General features: G+C 33.3%; 1 protein-coding gene across 12 annotated transcripts in view; it reads left to right on the top strand.

The window, feature by feature from the left end:
* Positions 1 to 21,420, top strand: part of GULP1 (GULP PTB domain containing engulfment adaptor 1) — a 1,103,064-nt gene that overhangs the window by 1,011,389 nt on the left and 70,255 nt on the right. For 11 of the 12 annotated variants that reach the window (XM_063645626.1, XM_063645627.1, XM_055289964.2 and 8 more), the window contains 2 exons: positions 14,797 to 14,868; positions 21,126 to 21,224. The exons of the other annotated variant lie outside the window; for it this stretch is intronic. In XM_063645626.1, coding sequence (XP_063501696.1) covers positions 14,797 to 14,868; positions 21,126 to 21,224 — 171 coding nt within the window. The remainder of the gene's footprint in view (positions 1 to 14,796; positions 14,869 to 21,125; positions 21,225 to 21,420) is intronic. 12 annotated transcript variants of the gene reach the window in all.

Genomic DNA, 21,420 nt, shown 5'->3' on the forward strand with positions numbered 1-21,420 from the left:
ATTATGTTAAGTGGTTTACTCTAATCTTCAGACATATTAATAAATGAAAGTACATAGTTCATTAATTACCATTCCTGTGTAACAATTAGATGCACAGTTCATATTTCAATTAATAAATGGAAGTGCACAGAGTCAAGGCTCATTTCAAATACCAATTCTGTAGTCTGAAAATACCAAGCTTAAATATTTGATATATTAATCAAATATATCATGAAAAATAGATAGGTATAGTTCTTTTTGAGAAAAATGATATGCTGCAATATAGTTCTGTATATATAAAGGGAAGTTTTTTATATAATTTGGCTATTAAATTAGCCTACTAATCAGGCTATTAAATTTTTATAACAGTTCCAATAAAATCATAAAGGTTTATGATAATACCAGGATTAGAAATTTAAAAGGGCAGCTGAAAAGTACTCGTAGAAGTTGCCCAGGAATGTGCTACCACTGATTTTTTTAAAAGGCCAAGGAAAATCAAATAGAATCAGCATATAGTAGGGTTCAAACAAAACCCATTAAACATTACAGTGAAGCATTACATAACTTTACTAAATAGCACTAATTAGTGATAATTGACTTCAAGTGTTGAGAAAACTAAATCAAATCTTTAAAAAAACAGGGATTTAAAAAGTAAACAAAATTACCAAACTGAATTTAGAAGTGTATAATAAGATTGGCCTAATTGTAACAAAAGCATGATTTGCAATAGTGGAAGCAGAATACTTGCTCACTTTTACAAAAGGGGAAGAGAGAATTAGGCTGTTTATTAGCTGCTAAGATAAAACAACTGATCACCTCATATCTGTATCTGATTGCAGACTGATTAAAGTGAGATGGACCCAATTGATTATACGAAGAGTACTGCACTCCTTTCCCGTACTCCACAATTGTCAGGAGCCCACCATATTTGGATGCTTGATGTTCCTGTCTTCCCGTCTGTCATTTAGTGAGCCAAAGTCACCAGCTTCCCAGCAGATTCCTTTCAGCCTACTAACAGAATTATATTGACTCTATAAAATAGTAAGAAAAAAATGGCCCTTGTGGAAAAGAATAAAAGCCACAAACCCTGTTATTCTAGCATTACTTTGGGATCTGGAACCAAATAATACACATGTGGACACATCATTCGACACCATTTGCTTTTGGAAGCAAATATTTATTGCGTGCCTGCTATGTGTCAACAGCCACTTTACCCACACAATTTTTTCCTCACAGCCCACTTATAAGTACAGGGGACATCTATCTACATTTTACAAACTAATAAGCTGCAGTTCAGTGGCATTAAGATTCATAGACCTAGCAAGCGGCAGAGCCAGAATTCAAAGCTTAAGTCCACGTGACTGTCACTCTGAAACTTATTTGCATAGTTCCACCAAGCCACGTCCACAGGGATCTTTAACTTTTCTGTTCATCACTTTCTTTTCAAGTATCTGGTGCCTGGTACACAGTAGGTCTTCAGTAAACAGCTGTGGAATAAAAGAAGCTCTACTCTGGTGCAGAGCCTGCTCTCCCTAGTGCCTCTGTAGGAGGCCACCGACATTAAGCTTGTTTCAATCTATTCCAGCTCAGAGTGTTTTTTGTTATTGTTGTTTATTTTCTTTACGGTTCATTGTGTTGAATCTTTAAACCTGGGAGGTAAAACAGGATCCAGCCTTCTTTGCTTTGACCTTCATAGCACACTAATGACAGTTCTGCATACAGCAATGCTTTGCAGACGTAGACCGTATTAATCATTGACAGAAAGTCTGTTAAAAGAAATCAATAAATCTGCATTTCAGGAGTATCATTAGCCCACACTCATTTTTCACTCAAAAGAACTATGCACTAACCTATCAAGACCTGAAGAGTAGATTTTTCTCCTTTTCTACAAAAAATGAGGACAGGAGTTTGAGTAACAGACTCCCTTAATATGCTCACTCATTTTCTATGATATTCAAATATGAAAAAGAAGTTCTGCTTGTAGCATGGGAGGAGGTTTTTTCAAAAATGGCTTAAGAGTTCAAATTAAACAATAATCACTTACAGCTAGAAAACTACGCTGTGGCAATTATTGTATATTTGAAAACTTCTTGTTGCAGTTGATTTGGTTTGTTCTCATATAACGAGGCTTTGGGTAGAATGGAGTGAAAGAACCTGTAAGAAAAATAAGGCACTCTGGTCATTGAAGATGTGTGTGTAGCCTATGGCAGCATTAGTAGGTCAGAGATTTGGGTCCATTTTGTTCACTGATGTATCCTCATGTCTGAAACAGGACCTGATACATAGAGTATGCACAATAAATATTTTTGAAATGGATTAGGACATAGAAATTATACTAATGATGATAATGGTAACGATAACAATAATCCAGTGTCTCAGAGAAATCCTGTGAATGGTAAGCCCTGAAAGATGAGGGGTGCTAGAGCATTTAAAGAATCTTCTCTCCAAAAGGGAAAATAAGAGATAAATTTAGCTCAAGAGAGCTCAGAGGGCACTTGAAATATCAGGGGTTTCTGCAAATAAATATATTTAGTGTTCAGGCACATAAGTACGTTTGGGAAGATTATTTTGTGTAAGTTTAAACATGAAGTAGAACAATGATCAGTATGTTGTATAGTCAAAAGCTTAAGTAAGTTCCATGAAAATTAAGAATGAAATATAGATGCTTATTATTACTGTTACACAACATTGCTTTTTAACTAATTTTGTGATCAAGGAAAATTAGATAATTAGTAACCACATTAGAAAGGAAAAAGATATATTTTCTTTTATTGATAATTAGATTCCAGTGCACTTAAATTTAAAAAATAATACTACTAGGCTTAAGAGAATTTGGTAAGCTAACCACATACTGGGTAAACATTCCTTATATAGCAATATATTGTTATAAGTAGAATTGAAAAATAATCTAACTTACCAAAACTTATAAAGCAACTAAGAATATATTTAGCATGAAATATACTCAGCCTCACTAAGAAACAGAATAAACACTTACTTAAAAGACCCTCACAAAGAGACATATTATATGTGTAGATATCCTAAAAATCTCACTTGTCTCATGTTATATATAAATCTGATTAAATTGCAATGAGAATTGCAAATAAATTAAATTACAGTGGGAATTCAGAAGCATAAATGTTTGAAAGTAACCAATACCATTTTGAGGAAAAAAAAAAAAAAACTTGCGTATGTGTTGGTAAGGATTGTAGCTGCCTCAAGAGCCAAAACCCAAATCCTAGTGGCTTAAAATAGGGTTTTTATTCTTACTTATTTTGCAGTTCATTGTGGGTGGGTTGGTTCTTTTTATTTGCTTGATGTGGCTGTTATTATTTCATTTTTATTTCTAAGCATAAATTCATTGAATATTCATTCTGTGCTAGTCGCTGGTTGTATTTTCTCATTTAATTCTCACAAGAACACTGAGTTTTTCCCTATTTTATGAATGAGGAAAGTGAGGCTATGAAAGGTAGAGTAAAATAGTGGAATCAGTATTCGGAAACTCATTTTATCTGACTGTAAAGTACATGGAATATTCTTTTGACTGTCTTCGTTTTTAAACCGCTCTCACAATAGAAACGTTATATAACATAAATCTTAACTAGCTAAATGGATGTGGCATAGATAAGTAATACTATCCTCAGTTCGATCCTCCGTTTTCACATCTGTAAAATAATGAAAGTTACATGAGAATATTTCCACAGCCCATGTGTTTTATAATCATGTGATTCTCTAGTGAGAAATGGATTGTGAAGCTTGCCTGGCTCCAAACCCCATGCTTTTGGTTTTCTATTCAAGTTGATGCTTATTTATTTTTATAACACTTCTGTTGATAGCAATACAGATAAATGCCCTATTTACTCCACCTGTCTCACTCTTCAGATCAGATGTGAAGGATGTTTGAGTATGGGAGGGACTCCACAGACAGGACAAAAACTCGCTGCTTCTTAGTGTGACCATGTGGTATAAACTCAGTGGGGGAGCCTCCTGAGCAATGAACACAGTTTCTTGTTTATAGCAAGTAGACTTGTTTGGACTTAAACATGGAAATTGTATTTTAAAACAAGAGACTATAAAAATAATATACCCTATATCCATGTAAAACATGAACAAATATAATTTAATAAAGAATTGTTATAATAAAATGAGGAACAAATATTAAATAAAATATAAAATGTGAACTTTTTAATTCTCAGTCCATATTTTAAAAATTTTCTATCAAAACTTCTTTGTTCTTTAAAGGGATAACCTTTTTAGAGTATATAATTTAAAATTTAAAGTATAACCTTTTGTTGGTGGATCTATTTTAGTTTTTTTCAGGATTATAGTTTTGATTAATAAGTTTAAATCCAGTTGATTCTGACCCTGCTTTAGCAAATGACTATTATGATGTGCTTTTTAAAAATGGCTTTTCCTGTATTGCTTGGCAATGGGACCATAGCAAGTTAGCCAAATAAAGGCTATAAAATTAAATTAGCTTACTCCTATATAGCGTATCTACTGGGTACAGTTGAGTAGCCAACAGGCTTAAATACTTTTCCTTTTTTTTTTTTTTGCACATATGGAGTCAAATTGCCTCAAAGAAAATTAGTCCCATCGTATTTGAGGCTCTGCAACATTGGTTACAAAGATATATACCCATTTTTAAAAAATAATGAGAATATTCATTGTTATGTCACCAATATTTATTAATCTTGAAGCAATATAAAACTTTTATATTATAAAAGGTAGGAATTATTCTCCCTTAATATTTTACAGTAATTCTGTAGAGAACATACTATCTACATAAAATTGGCATATTTTGAATTTACTATACATAAAATGTGTATTCCCGACATTTTTGTTATAAATAATGTCTTTTGTATGTTAAATACTGTCAAATTTCATAGCAGTTAGACTTAGTAACTCTTTAGCTATTTAATTGTTATTTTTCTGATATTTAAAAACAGTCCTACATTATTCATAGTTATTCTGAAACATTTGAGGAAGGAAAGCAGATATTATAAATGAGTCCATATGATGTCCAACACTGCTCTCTACTGGCAAAGAAGCAAGTTATAAAACAACTCTTCAGCCTTTCAAGTGAAAAAATCTTCCATTTTGAATAATATTTGATAATGAGGGTGGAATCCTCAAACTTTCACACATTGTTGTAAAATAGAATACAGTGAAAGAATGGAAGAAATGAATATAGACATCACTTGTGGAAATTAGCTTAAAAGAGAAGTCTTTGTTTCATTTTAACTATTTGAAAAATAATTATAGGAATTTTGGAAAATATTAACCACTTACGATATATCTTACTAGCATTTTAAGAGTCACCAAGGTAAATATTTTCTTTACAATAGCAAGTTTGATAACATTTCTATAGATTTAATTTCAGCAGAATGCAGCCTGTAAAATGCTGTCTTTTGTACATCTGCCTAAACAATAAGTATTGAAATACATTGAGTGGAGAGATATATGGGGTGGAGTATTTATGTTGAATATAAAATTATGCCTATAGTATCAGAAATTTGTTCTGTATTTATCAAAATCTTCATAGAAGATTTAAAAAAGACATTTACTAGTTTGTAAAATCTGACAAAATATATGCCATGCTGTTATAACTTTCATTATATAGACTAATAATAAACAAAACATTTTTAGATCAATGACATCTTACCTTTTATAATCTAATATTCTAAATTTCCCATCTGTGTTTTATATCTTTCTTATCTGTCCATTTTGCTTAGGAGTTATATTCAATGTTTTAATCTCAAAGTTCAATATATATAGATACAATCACTTATACCTGCATATTTATGCAATAATGCCAAATAATATAGTAATAGATGAGGTTTTGTTAGGTTTGCCTAATATTGTTATTGGCCGATCACTTTTATTTTAATGTAAATTGAAAAGATAATATGCAATATTTTTAACAAAGCCACTTCTTGGCTATGAGGTAAAAGTTGATGCTTATTTTCATTGATACATTTTCCTGGAGTGTTCTCATTTTTCTTAGTGAACATATATTAATATTAAAATTAAAGTATTCATAAATAAACAGAAAAACCTTGTTGCATTTTCCAGGCACAAGCACACAATTGTGCAAGACACACATTTGTACTCATGTAAACTCTATGGCCTGATATTTCTTAAAAAAAAAAAAATTTACCGAAATAAATTTTGTCTATTTGGATTTACAGCAGGGCCTTGAATAACACTCTTTGATTCAATGTTGTGTTTTATTTCATGTTACTGGTTATAAGGTTGATGAGAAAAAAATATCAGTTCCCAGACAGGGCTACCGTCTGTGTGGGGTTTTAAGGTTCTCCGCATATCTGCGTGGGTTTTCTCTGAGTACTCCTGTTTCCTCCCGTATTCCAAAATGCGCAGGTTTGGTAACTGATCTGTCTAAATGGTCCCCTTCTGAGTGTGGGTGTGTGTGAGTGCGCCCTGCCACTGGGTGGCGTCCTGTCTAGAGCTGTTTCCAGCTTTGCCCGGAGCTATCGGGCGAGGCTCCTGTCACCTGGGACCCTGAGCTAAAATAATTGAGTAAACAATTATCTTACTTGTTTTTATTGATCTTTCTTAAATTTATGTATAGCTCACATTTATTTTGGTGTTTAACATTGGAAGTATTTCGGTCTTTATTTAGAAGTTTGCTGATATTTTTGTGACCAGAAATATGGTGTAGGAACTTAACTGTTGTTTATATCAGTTAGCCTATGGTAAAATTGGTTTTGTTATATGCCCTTCGGCTTAAAGTTGCAGTTTCAAAGAACCTATTGATGCCATTAAGTGAGTACTTATTGTACAGAAAAAATAAATAAATAAATAAATAAATAAATAAATAATAAATGAATAAAACCCTGAACACTTTAAGTAAGAAAAAAATGCAGGAACAAATATCACTTGTCAGACAACACACAACTTTTTTTCTTCTGCTCTTTGCCAAAGTGAAAAATAACACTCTGAATCTAATTGTATGAAGCAAAATAGTCTGAAACATTATACTCTTTTTTTCGTAATTGCTAATTTTTTTTTGTTTTCTCACATGGAGGAATTAAGACATAAAATTGCAAAACATAGAAATGAGTATTTTTACACAATTTTAAATAATGTTGAATATACCAGTGTCCCATTTTTAAGAGACTGTCAATGAAATATTCCTGTATGTCTCTTTTAGGTAAATAGTAATAAAAAATAAACCTTTTGGGATTAGCTTTTAATATTTGTCAAAATTCCCTTTCGATCCATCTAACTTGTCCTGTTTATCAATAATTCATTCATTTTTATACCTTAGTAGTATTCCATGGTATAGATGTACCATTGTTTAAGAATTCACTCATTGCAGGACAATTAGATTGTTTCTGATTTTGAGCTATTACAAAGAGAGCTACAATGAACATCCGTGCAGGACATTTACTTGAACATTAGTATTCATTTCTCTGAGGTAAATACTCAAGAGTGCAGTTGCTGCATCTTATGGTAAGTCCACATTTAGTTTGAAATGAAACTACCAAACCATTTTCTTTTTTTTTTTCAGATTGGCTGTACCATTTTACATTCTCACCAGCAGTGACATCCTGTAATTTTATTTGCTATATCTGGCAACCATATTCAGGAGTATTAATGTCTCACTTGCATGATTCCCCCTGCCATTTCCTCGAACACTCATCTTATTCTCCTTTGCAGCATTATTCTCTTCCATCCCCCTCTGAAATATGGCAGCTACCTGAGGACCCAGGATTCTGACACTCTTTTCAATCTCTCAGCCTTTCATTGAGACCTTTGTGCCAGGATCTCCCTAATCCACATGTTCTCTTCAGAATTCTTCTTCCTCAGACTCCAGCACTGTATACCCAATTGTTGAGTCTGGTATCTCTAGTGAACACGTCAGAGTCATGTTAACCTCAATATGCTTGAGTGTATGTTTCATTTCTTCCTTACATCTTATTAACATGCCACCTTTTTAGAGAGAACTGACGACTCTTTCTTAAATATTACCCACACTCTGCCCAGTCTATCTGTGTGATCAAAATATAATATGTGTGTCTGTGATCTAGACATAAAATAGACATAGACACACACATACACACATACACACACACACACACACACACACACACACTCATTAGGGTAAACTCCATGAATACAGGGACATTTTTACCTGATCTCTACCCAGCACTTAGTAAATGCTAGACTGATAGTAAATACTCAAAAATATTTTAAGGAATAAATGAGCATATGCAAAATTAACACATTATCTTCTGGGGGCTTAATTTCATTTTTATTTTATCAAATAATCTATGTCCATTTAAAATAGTCAAATATTTCTCCCAAATTTATAATGAAAAAACTAAAAAACAAAACCTTCTCTAGCTCTTCTCCTAAGCCTCACTCACTGAAGCAACTGCATTTTGCTATCCTGCCTTTTGTTATTTTGTTCTGTTCTGGATAAAGTGTTGTACTGCTGTGCTTTTATTCGTCATATTTGTAGTGGCCATCAACACCCTCCTGACATATCTGCCCTTTTTCCTGGGCTCGTTACTCCCTCTGTTTTATTTTAGTTCCTTCTTTTCTTACTGAGAACTGGGACATGGCAGGCAATTTTTTGAGCCTCTGCACATCTCAGTATGAATTTTTCTTTCCTCATAGCCTGGAAACTTGGTTCAAAATTATCATTTCCCTCAGAATTTGAAGTTACTTTCTTCCATTATTGTTGATGTGAAGAAGAAGTCCGATGTCATTCATATTTCTGGGTTTTGTTTTTGTTTTATTTTTTGTTGTTTGTTTCTCTCTGGAATCTTTTGTGATTTTTTTTTAATCTCTAGTATTTTGATGGTAAGCCTATTTGTGCTTGTATATTTGTTTTCACTCATTAATATAACATTGAGTTCCTTAATCTGAAAATTTATACCTTTGGTTCTGGGAAAGTGATTGATAGTGTTCTATCCTTTAGTTTTTCCTCTTCTCTATTTCTAGGACTCTATTTGGTTTAATGTTGGCTCTCCTAAAACATGTTCTCACCTTTAGGCATGCATCAGAATCACCTGTAGAAGATATTAAAACTGATTGCTGGGCCTCACTCCCAGTTTCTGATTGAGTAGAATTTGTATTTATGACAATTTCCTAGTTATGGTAGTTGATGCTGCAAGTCCTGGGACCAAATTTTGAAAAACACTATTCTAGACCAATTCTTCAATTGTTCTAGTTTGTATCTTATTTTAAATATCTGGCTTTTGCACTTTCTGTTTCCTTTCCTTGGCCTGCATTTCCCCACATATCTACTTTTCTGATTGTTTTACATTTCACCTTATCTGTGACATCTCCTCTGAACATCCTATTTAAAATGGTATGACACAGAAAACAGACAGTCACATACTCTGACTTCCACCAGTTCTAAAGTACCATATAATTCACTTATTCATATTAATATTGTTTGGCTCACCCACTAGGATGTAAGTTCCATAAGGGTAGGGAAATTTGTTTTTTCAGTGCATTTAATAAAACATTAATTTTTTTTAATTAACAGATAACATTGTATGTTTTTATTCTGTATGTTTTGAAGTATATGTGCATTGTGGAATGGTTAAATCTAGCTAATTAACAAATGTATTACCTCTCTGCTGTATTCTTAACTCCTAAAACACAACCTGAAAAATTGTAAGCGTTTAATAATTACTTCTTATAATTTTTTCTAACTTTATTTTTTAATATTCTTATGATTTTTTAATTGCCTGAGTCATATTTTTAAATTTCTGTTAATTCTCTTTTGTTCTTTATGTGCTACTTTTTCTAGCATCCTGGTTTTATTATGAATGCAATATATCTATATTGACTGTAGAGTATTAGCCATCATTTTTTTTCTTGCGCTCCCTCTACTTTTGTAACCATTCCTTTTGTTGCTGTTTTTTTTTCCCAGTCTTTTCATGTGAGAGGCTTTTCTTGAATATATTCACATACTTGCTGTGTTTTGATATTTAAGATCGACTCACTGAATAGCCAACTGGCGGTTCTGTGGACTTGAGCAGGGCTTGTCATCTGCTGACTGATCAGGTGACCCATCTATTTCACATGGAAACGTTAACTGTCAGCATAGGTTGTCTTGTTTTCCTCGGTCTGTTTTCCTCAGGGAAAAATTCTTCTGCTTGGAGGCTTATAAGATTATCAGCTAGTATCCTGGGAGCCAGCCTGAGAAAAGAGTCTAGGGGATCTTTCAATCCTGCATGTGGACTTCTGCTTAGTATCTTTGTCAGTTAGGTGCCTCACTTCTGCTCCCAGCCATGCTTAGCATTTTGCAGCCCAGAGGTCCCTGGCCTAATTCTTCAGCTAGTTAACAACTCTTCTGTTGGGATAGGATGAATTAATTCCCTGGTCACGGCATGATTCCGTTTTTTTGTTTCACCCTCCAGGAACCAGGCAGAGTGGAAAAGATAAAAATCAAAGTTTGTATACTTTGTACAAGCCTTTTGATGGCACTTAGGACAGTTGTTTATGGGTTTATATACTAGACTGTATGTCCCTGGAATGTAAGCATTTAAGCCTTTAACCAGTATCTTAGGCCAGTTTCTCCCAGAAATAAATCCCAAGGCAAAAGATTTAAGTGCATATGATTTATTAAGGGGGTGCTCCCGGAAGAAATCAGTAAATGAGTAGAAAAAGCAGAGCCGACAAGAAGAAAAAATGAAGGAAGAGTAGACATCAGCTGGAGCCACAGCATTAGCCTAATTCCATGATAAGTTCTGCATCATAACATTATACCTTAGCGTTTACCTCACCTCCAAACAAATAAGCTGGGCTTTTGTACCTCCACAAAACTTGTGGAGGTACAAAACTTGACTTGGCTGACTTTCCTTAGCCAAGTCAGTTGTTGGCTAAGGAATGTGATGATGGGGTGGTGTGGGTATGGGAGGGATAAAAAACACTCCCATATGCTTCTAGCTCTCAATACTGGCAAGGTGACTTTTACTTCATTGCCCAAAAGGAATACTGTGGAGGTCTTGAGTGTGAGTCATTACCAGCAAAGCATGTGGAAACTGGAAGATGGGTCTCTGAGTTGATAAAGTGGATCCCAGGAGAACTGAGCAGGCACCAGTTGTGTCCACTAAACCCTAGTATCTTCCCCTAACAATCATTTGATAAGGGAATGGCAATCCCTCATAAATACCTTGCAGTTTAAAGAGGTTTTCTTTTTTTTCATCTCTTACTGAAATTGCTCTTTCTTTAGAATGATTTTATCAGGAGAGAAGAACAGCATTATTATCTCTATCTTTCAAAAGAGTCAGACAAGGAAGAAATTAGGGGACTTTTCTAACATTTTCAGATTCTAAATCTAGAGCTTGTTCTAATATGCTACCTCATATCTAAGAGTTTTATAAATATTTTAGGTAGGCATAAGAAATGCATATAAATATGAATTATTTAATCTATATATCATGATTTTTTATAATTTAAAAAAATACAGGAAGTATAAGGCAAAAACTATTTTTTTAGTTTTAGCATGATTGTCTATAGATTTTCTAATATTACATTAGAAACAGTTGGGTTGAGTAGATTGCTCCATATTAAGATATATTTTAATTTAATACCCACCATCACTCAAGGCTTCTCCCAGTGTTGCATTACTCAAAGGATTTAATTAAAGCTCGTGTGAAAGAAACACGTTAAAAGGTTTCCTGGAGCACAGCTAGAGGTTGATTCATTTCGAATATACTTGGAGTTCTTCCATACTTTTCCCCTATGGCCTTATTTGCATGTAATACTTTTGACTCATGACATTCCTGCTGAAGTTTGAATATTCCTCCAGAAATACTGCCAGTAAAACTTACAGTCTATTACTGATACACCAGACCCTTCCTTCTTCTAGTTCAATAATTACTTCCCCATAAAGGATCCACCTTTGCTTCTCTGTTCCTGCTAATGCCAGACCATCCACTAATTGCAGTGATATGATAAATTCAGAGAAGCTGAGAACAGTTTACCCCAGTGATGTATTCAGAACTAAATAGTTTCTATTATGTTAAATCCTCTTCAGTTACTTGAACTCTTCTTCCTTTCTGGATGATCTAAAAAGTGCTTTTCAAACCTAGTGGCACATTAATATCACTTAGGGAGCTTTAAAATGTATAGATGGCCTGACTCTGACCCAGGCTAGTCAAATCAGACTTGCAGGCATTGGTAATAAGATTATAGCTTCCAATATGATTCTTTCTCTTTTTTTTAAATTGAGACGGGGCCTCACTGTGTTGCTCAGGCTGGCCTCAAACTCCTGGGCTCAGGCAGATCTCTTGCCTCAAACTCCTGAGTAGCTGAAACTACAGGTTGCTTATTGAAGCACCATATCCTAACCACTGCACCTGGCTAAAGTGCCCCCTACGATTCTGTCATTCAGTCAAGTTTGAAAACACTCATCCAAAACTGGAGAAATGTGACAGCTCCACTGGTGTCAGGAATAGATTTGGCTGTCTTCCATCTTGGTAGCAAGATTTCATTTCTTTTTCAGCTTAAAATTTCTCATTCACTTTGGTCTTTTATGTATGCCTGGTCAACCAACAACTTGAGGTCACAGTGGGGCAAACTGAAAGCCTGTTGATATCTTATCTAGGGCCTCTTAACAATTTGGTATAGTTCAAGCATATTAGAAAAAGGAACTATTGGCCGGGTGTGATGGCCCACACCTGTAATCTCAGCACTTTGGGAGGCTGAGGTGGGCGGATCATGAGGTCAGGAGATCAAGACCATCCTGGCCAACATGGTGAAACTCTGTCTTTACTAAAAATACAAAAATTACATGGGTGTGATGGTGCGTTCCTGTAATCCCAGCTACTCAGGAGGCTGGGAGAATCGCTTGAACCAAGGAGTCAAAAGTTGCAGTGAGCCAAGGTTACACCACTGCACTCCAGCCTGGCAACAGAGCAAGACTCCATCTAAAAAAAGAAAAGAAAAATAAAAAGGAACTGTTGTACCTTACAGAATCTGAAAAGTGAAACTTCTCTTTGCCTCAGTGCAACTGAGCTTTACTCTCTATCCTCCATTCGTTCATCAGAAAGGGAACACCAGTTGTTGCCTGTATTTTCAACTCACCTTTGTACCTACCTTCCACTATCCTCATGGCCTGTTAACTGTTTCTAACTCTGTCCTTTATACTTTGGTACAAGGAATCACTTGCAATGCTTCTAGAAATATAATTCGCTTGCCCTACCTCTAAAGATTCTGATTTATTTGACCAAGCAACATGCTTTTTACATTTTAACCAACTCTCTAGGTAATTCTCATGCCAGTTGTGCAGCGAGCCCATTTTGAAAATCAAAACTGTAATTTCCTTAGTGGTTATTTTTTTCAAGAATGGAGGAAGGAATAAGAGATAGCATGACTTTACTATATTTTCCCTTCTCTTCTGTAAGTTAATACATGAAAAAGATTCCACTTATGGAATCTTTAATGTAGAGTTTAGAAACACATATTCTCCTAGGAGAAGAGATTAATTCGTGAATCTCTTTGGTCTTATAATTGGTGGTATGTCACAAGAGCCAAAAAAAAAAGTCTTTGGAAAATTACCTATATTTCATGAGTTTAATGTCTGTTTGCCCTATATAGAGACATTTTTCTAGAATAAAACATCTATATTTCAATTCTAATTGGTATTGAACATTTAATGATACTGGACTTCTGTTTAGGAGGTATTATATCTTTCCAAGGTAGAGATTTTATTACAGTGTGATAATTATTATGAAACTTTTTTCGTTTTATGGATTGGTCAGGTTTTAACTAAACGCACTTACTGTATTAGTCTGTTCTCATACTGCTAATAAAGACATACCCGAGACTGGGTAATTTATAAACGAAAGAGGTTTAATTGACTCACAGTTCCACGGGGCTGGGGAGACCTCAGCAAACTTACAATCATGGCAGAAGACGAAGGAAGGGCAAAGTCATGTCTTACATGGCAGCAGGCAAGAGAGCTTGTGTAAGGGAATACCTTTTTATAAAACCAGCAGATCTCATGGGACTTACTGTCATGAGACCAGCACAGGAAAGACCCACCCTTGTGACTCAATTACCTCCCACCAGTTTCCTCCCATAACACACAGCAATTACAGGAGCTACAATTCAAGAAGAGATTTGGGTAGGGACACAGCCAAACCATATCACTTACTGACTACCTTCAGGTTTATTTAAAACAGTAAAATTGTAGATCATGTATGTTTTATTTCTTTACTCTAGTCTAACTATAGCTTTACTTAGTTGTATATATTGGCTATTAAAAGAAGCTTGTATTTTAAATTCTACATGTTAGATGAGTCTCATAAGTGGAAAACAAAGAAAAATGTTTAGTTGAAAAAAAAGCTAATGGTGAAATCTTTGGCATCAGCAGGTGGAGGCAAGTGGGGAAAGACATGAGAAAAAAAAGAAATTGTAAACTTTGAAATTTACTATTGATGTTAAATATAGCAACAAAATACAATTACATGCTTTGAATGAAAAATAATTTTTAATTACTAGTAAGTTTATTAAATTTTAACTGTTGAGATCAGCATTATTCCCTTGGGCCTAATAAAATAACTTTAGTTTTCTTTCCAGTAAAAATCTGCAAGTAAAATATTTAGAAAACAAGTATGTTTTTAAAAATAATCTTTGATTAACAGGAAGTGTAAATGATAAAGTGTATTTACATTTTCGTATAACATAAAAATAATATAAATAATAATTCTATTAAGATATGAGTTTGCATTACTATTAAACCATTCTATTGTGCAATCTTATATTTCAACATGATGCAATGATATATGATGTGGTAAAAGCCTGTGTCTCACAAATGACCATTTTCAGTTTCTTGGCAGTACAGAAGTGGAACAGCCAAAAGGAACAGAAGTTGTGAGAGATGCTGTAAGGAAACTAAAGGTAGGGAAAGCCCTTCAAATAAATTACAAGTGTATTGACTCTATCATGTTTTCAGCAGATTGATGGAGATCAAAGCATGAATGGCTTTGTTGCAGGTATAGCTTCACCCTATTAAAAATGAACTATTGAATAAATGTAATCATATCAAGGAAACATTTTTAATAATAAACGTACACAAAATTAATTGTTTTTAAAATATGTCTTACTGTTCATATTTTTCTAAGGTATAATGTGTCATATTAAAAATAATATTTTATGGCAGTGTGTCTTGAATGTTTGTTTTGTAGCTTGCCTTTACTTTGCTTGGATAATGTGAACTTATGTCCCAAATCAAAAGCTAGTAATGGCATAACAACTATCTTTAAAAGCTAAGATATAATATCCACCAGTTAAAAATGTGGAGTCAGAGTTCATTCCTGCCAGAATTTTGCAGTGACACTGTATGTTAAAGATGTCCTAATCTACAAGTCCAACAGGATCTGGCAATGTCCTAAGTAGACATGGGGAAACTGGTGAGACTAAAAGAGAAGGACGTTTAATAAACAACCCCACATATCCTAGTCAACAAGTTTCCTGAGAAAATCTTACATAAGATGCTATACACCATGTTCTTCTAATTGTTCCACATCTCGAAGGACATTGTTGTCACTGAGATTTTAAAATTTACAAAACTCCTTCAACAGAATTCTCAGCTTTATCATATAAGAAAATATACATACTGCTACTTTTATTTTTTACACAATTAATGTTATTCTCTATAGTTGCTCTCACATTTTTTGAAAAACAACCCTTCTCTAACTTTATTTGGTTTAGGGACCATCCAGTTATTCTAAAGGAGGGTTAGACCTCTGAGTGTGCCAGGCAAAGTCAGAGACATTGAATGGTATTACTTTGCTTTGAGAATATCACATCTCGTGGAATCCACTCTGTGTTTAAATTGAGAAATAATTGAATTGGCATGGCTTCTATTCTGAGTAAAGAAATAAAGGTCAATAATATTTTATCCATCTTATTTTATATGAGAATATTTTAATAATTGTTTTAAGTAAATATGCTAAAATCTCCCAAGATCACATCACTCCCATTTGGGAAAAAAGTGGATTAGCCAACTATTTATTTCCACCATTCGTTAGGTAATAATTCAGATTTGCCTTTTATTGGCCACTAGTTTTAATCATTCCAAAAGAGGATTTAAAAGGGCTCAGAGTTTATGGACACATTAGAATAGGATTCTATTTAAATGCTTTCAAAATGTTGAGGATTCTGGGCATGAATTCAACTTCACTACAAGCAGAATGTTTTATGAAAGAGCAATGTTATTTACACATAGTATTTATTTATGCCTAGGAGGTTATTTATTCAGTCAACCCAAATCAAAAACCAAAAAAAATTCTATTGAATAATGAATAGATCAAATGTAAAGATATATTTGAAATCAAATGCTTTCTAAACGATGACGAGTTTACATATATTTTTGCAGGATTTTATATGTATTTCTGTGGAGTTTCATGTTTAGAAATGTACTCTGTTAATAAAAGAATGTGACCTACAATAAGGTAAAAAATTAGGTAGTATAGTTTAAAAATGCACACTTACTTTATAGTAGCTGTTGTTTCTCAAATATCTTCCAAAAGGGAGTGTATTTAATAGCAATTTTACTGTGCTGATTGCAAACATTTTGTATATAAGGAAAGTATATCTAAGGATAATGATTCATACACTAATGATAATGAATAAAACAACACTTTTTATCTATTTTTATGTTTTTGCTTTTTTTGTGTGTCAAGGGTCAGAAGCTACAATTCAAAATATACTAAGAATATTTTTTAAAAGTCAAGCCTGGCTCTACTGGCTCGAAATGGCCAGTAGGTGGTGGTGTGGCTCTACTAAAAAAAAGAAAAAGAAAAAGAAACTTGCTCTTTTATCATACGTACACATCTCCATTTTAATTTCCTGCTTATTTTTCTTTAACATATGAATTCTGACTACTTTTAAAAAAATCTATATAATTCAGTATGTGATTTTATTTGCCATGTAACGTAACATTTTATTTATATTTACTCCTTTTTCAGCAATATTAATGTAATGGCTTCTGACATTAAAAAAGAATTTAAAATTTAAGAATAAAAGCTGATGGAAAAATTAAAGAATTCTCAGTAATGAATTTTTCATGCTTCTGTGTTTAATGGTGCCTGCTTAGTTTTCAAAAAAATTTAAAACTTTGTCTTTTTTACACTGTCATTTTTTAGAGAATTTACAGTTTATAAATTTTTCCTTTATAAATATAATTATTTTTATAGGTATTAACCTTTTAAGGTTCAGATACTATATTTATCAAAACGTGTTCTTTATTTCCTAATCATGTTCAACAGTTTCTATTTCTTAATCATGTTTTAGCTGGGCTCGGTGGCATGCGCCTGTAATCCCAGCTAACTTGGTAGGCTGAGGCAGGAGAATCACCTGAAACCAGGAAGCAGGGGTTGCAGTGAGCCGCGATCGCGCCATTGCACTCCAGCCTGGGCAACAAGAGGGAAACTTCATCTCAAAAAACAAAAAACCAAAAACAACAACAAATAAAACAAATTTTCTAAAATGTAGTAATTTTAAACCCTTTCAACTTCTATGTATTGAGTAGCATTGTTATTGGAATGAATTTTATTTTTAATAGTGATTTATATACATTTTATTAATACAACTAGTACAGATGTTGGGGGCTCAATGTATTTCATAAACAATTTGTGATGTTTACATGTAAGTAAGTATTGATATGTATATTCAAAGCTTATCAACTTCCCTGGGAGATACCCAGTGGGCAACATTCCTGGAACCCAGTTTTAGAGTGAAGATCCCCTCACTCCAGTACAACTAAATTAAAGTTACATGAAATTACTGCAAGAAAATGTAGCCGTTGGGAATTGCTGTCAAGCCTTGTGAAGTCTCAGCCTAGTAGATTTTCCATTTGAACTCACTCTTTCTTTGTTGTATAACACTATTTTGTCTTCACAGTTACCTAATTAATAAAACATTTAGAGCTTAATTTAATTATATATAAACATAGTTCATTTCCCACAGGATTATTAGAAATACTTTAAATTAAAAATATAAACATGAGAACCCCAAAGAAGAATAGTAGCTTCAAATAATAGGCCCAAAGTAGTAAATTAATTTTATTGCCTAACACTCTATATTCCATTAGTAGGTTACTTAATTTCACTTTTTAAAAAGTCCTCTGAGAAATGGATAGAAATTATATAATGATAATATTGAAACTCAGTTGTGCTCCCTTTAAATTTTCATTAACTGTTCTATTTATCAGTAGTGTATATTTAACCAAATACTTTATTTCAAGTACTACTCCATCCTTCCCCATCATTTTATGATGAAAAAGGCTTGGTTATATTTGTTTGTTGTATCCAGTCATTCTCCAAAATGCTTATGCATCACTTCCTTTGAATACTTTTTATTGGATTATTATATTCAAGGTTTAATGGCAGATCACTGTATCCATCTAGATCTACGAAGAAATAAATCCACTGAAGCAAAAATTGAAAGAAATTTACAAAAAAAGACTCTTCAAGCATTAACATTAAAATAGTAAATAGGGAGAAAATAGAATATAATATTATGTAGATTGATCAACATATCTTCCTAAGATTAATTACAAATATTAGGAAGGCAAGAGGTCTGTAAGTAGGAAAAGGGACTTAGAGGGGAGCATGCAAACTATAAAATACAGTTAGCTTAAGTTTTAGAAAAAAAAAGAAAGGCAGGAAGGAGAATATTAAACTGAATAAAATATAGATTGAATGAATATAACCTTAGGCATGAGAGTTGTGTAACATATGTTCAAAAATCAAGGCCAATAACCAGTGTAAACCTTGATATGCATGAAGGTAGAACTGGGAGTTTTCTTTTCTAAATGCAGAAAATATGTTGTATAAAAGAAAAAATTACTTAGTGAATATCTGCAAAACTAATTACTGGGCCTAATTCCTACAAACCCATTTTATGACTATGGTACATAGCTTATCTGGGACTTACTATTCTTATCTTTGAAATAAGAAGTTTAGACTGCATGAACCTGAAGCTGTTTTGAGCACAATTAATTCATCCTATTATGAAGAAGAGAGAAAAGTTTCAGAAAACCTAGATTAGAGATGTTGTGCTTATCTTTATTTTTCTTTATCTCATTCTCTCCTTCTTCCCTCTCTTCCTTTCTTCCTTCCCACTCCCTTCTTACCTCTCCACTTTGTTTTTCTACCTCAGCCCCTACTTCCTTCCTTTCTTTAATTCTTCCATTCTTTCTTCCCTTCTCAATAGATAAGTTTAATAATAGTGGTTGTTTTGTGGTAGATGTTTCGGGGGAAAAAATTTAAAAGGTTGCACAGTTCTTGTCAGAGGTCACAGGAATGCTTGAGTCTGGATGTGGAAGGGGCTTCAGAAGCCATGCTCAGTCTGTTCCTGGAAAACAGCAGCACCCAGGAAACAAGCTGAGAATGCTTCTGCAGCCGATAATGAGAGTTGCTTTATCCAGATGCATTCACATAGGGGGAGAGCAGCTGACTTATTTTGTAAGCCTTCCTATATGAAAACCTTCAAATTGCTTAATTATGCCGATATAAGGAGATTATGAAGGGAAAATAAGCAAAACTAATCCATATTATTTGGGAGAGAGCTGGGATAATTTTTAAAGATCTACACTCAAGCAAAATAAATTTATTAAAGACAAAAAAGAAAATTATCTGGCACAAGTTAGTTGTATCATGTGCAGCAGTAAGACTGCTGGATACAAAAAATAGCAACCTAAGTTCATAGAGCCAGACAGACAGCAAGCTGAAAAATTATACCACCCAAAATGGAATAAAACAAATTGTACCCCCGGGATAGGAAGGCAGACACTTAAAGGCATTCATATATGCATTAATTATATTATTACCTGTGGCAGTGCAAAGCCATGAAAAGAAAGAAAGACTTTTAATCACTCTGTGCTCCAGGACAGAGCTATACCATGTGTATTCACATCTGCCCTAAATTACAGTGAAATACACAGTGCAAGTAAGTATGACATACAAGAGGACTAGAACGCTGTCTTGCATTACATGTCATCAATTTTGAGTCAGGTTAGGATGATCTATATCCTTAGAGAGAAAAAGGTACACTAGGAAATAACTTTTTGAAGCCCTAGAAGAGGGGTGAGAAATTCTTTCTTCTAATAGTTTTCTTTCCATTTCTTAAAAAGAAAAAGTTGGATGCTGCGGTGATTGCAGAGGAAAGAAGGAATGTAGGGAGAGAGTAAAATTGCCAATTAAAATCAAGATGCTCAGTAAACTTTGAATTTCAGACAAATATTTTTTAGTACAAATATGTTCCAAATATTGCATGGGCTACGTATATACTAAATAGTATATATATATATGTTGTGTTTGTGCTTATATTTTCAAATTAAAGTTTATAAAAAGAATATTAATTGTTTAATATTCAAGTTTAGCTGGGCTCCTGAAATTTTCCCCCACTAAATTAAGCAATGCTAGGAGAGAGGCAGAGACTCCATCTGCTTAGCACATGAGTATTCTGGTTTTCTTTTTGATTTTATAACAGAATCGAACAATCATTTACATATACTTACTAACTCAATGAGAAAGTATAGTAAATATTACTACAAAAGTATTGAAAAAAAATTGTGCTTTCAAGATACTATATTTGTAGTTCTAGACTGAGTCTAGTTCTATACCTGAGTCTTTCAGCTGGGATAATTACTTCAATACTTGGCTTCAGTTTGGACACGGTAATCCACTTCTTTTTATTTACTGATGTGGTTGGATAGAATAGTGTTCCAAACTAGATAAATATCTAAAAATGGCAAAGAGGGCATATTCAACAGCTGATGAACTGCAAATTCTCTGAAGATAATAACAACAAAAGATTCACAGAAAAGCAAACTGATCTCTACTTATCTTCCCACAAAGTATTTTGAGTTTTCTCAACTGTCTGGTATGAATACATTTTTGTAAATACCATGGAAGAAGTGCATTAAAAATTTTAATTTAAAAAACTTGATGAAAATCAATGTAAATTATAATGGCTGATTGCTATGATTTTTAAGTATTTTGAGGCTATCTTTATAAAATGCTTTATACTTAGCAAAAATTCACTTAATTAAAGTCTGAAATTGAATATGAACTCCAAATGTATATTTATTTCTGCTCATTCTTTATAGAAATAGAATTGTAGTTTTGTGAATAATTTTTCATTTGTAGTTTGCAAGACATATCAAGAAATCTGAAGGCCAGAAAATTCCTAAAGTGGAGTTGCAAATATCAATTTATGGAGTAAAAATTCTAGAACCCAAAACAAAGGTAAGTCTTATTTTTTTAATGTTAGAGGCAATATTTAATTAATTGCAATTATATTCCTACTTTAACAAATATTTAAAATTTTTTGCCACCCTGAACTGTTTAGTTCTGAGTTAATGACAGTTTGAAACTCTAGGATTTTGAGAAGTGAAAACAACTTTTGGAATTGCATTATAAGTGATCTTTTCTTCAGCTTGTT

Source organism: Symphalangus syndactylus, chromosome 8 (assembly GCF_028878055.3).
Source record: "Symphalangus syndactylus isolate Jambi chromosome 8, NHGRI_mSymSyn1-v2.1_pri, whole genome shotgun sequence".
NCBI classification, from domain to species: domain Eukaryota; kingdom Metazoa; phylum Chordata; class Mammalia; order Primates; family Hylobatidae; genus Symphalangus; species Symphalangus syndactylus.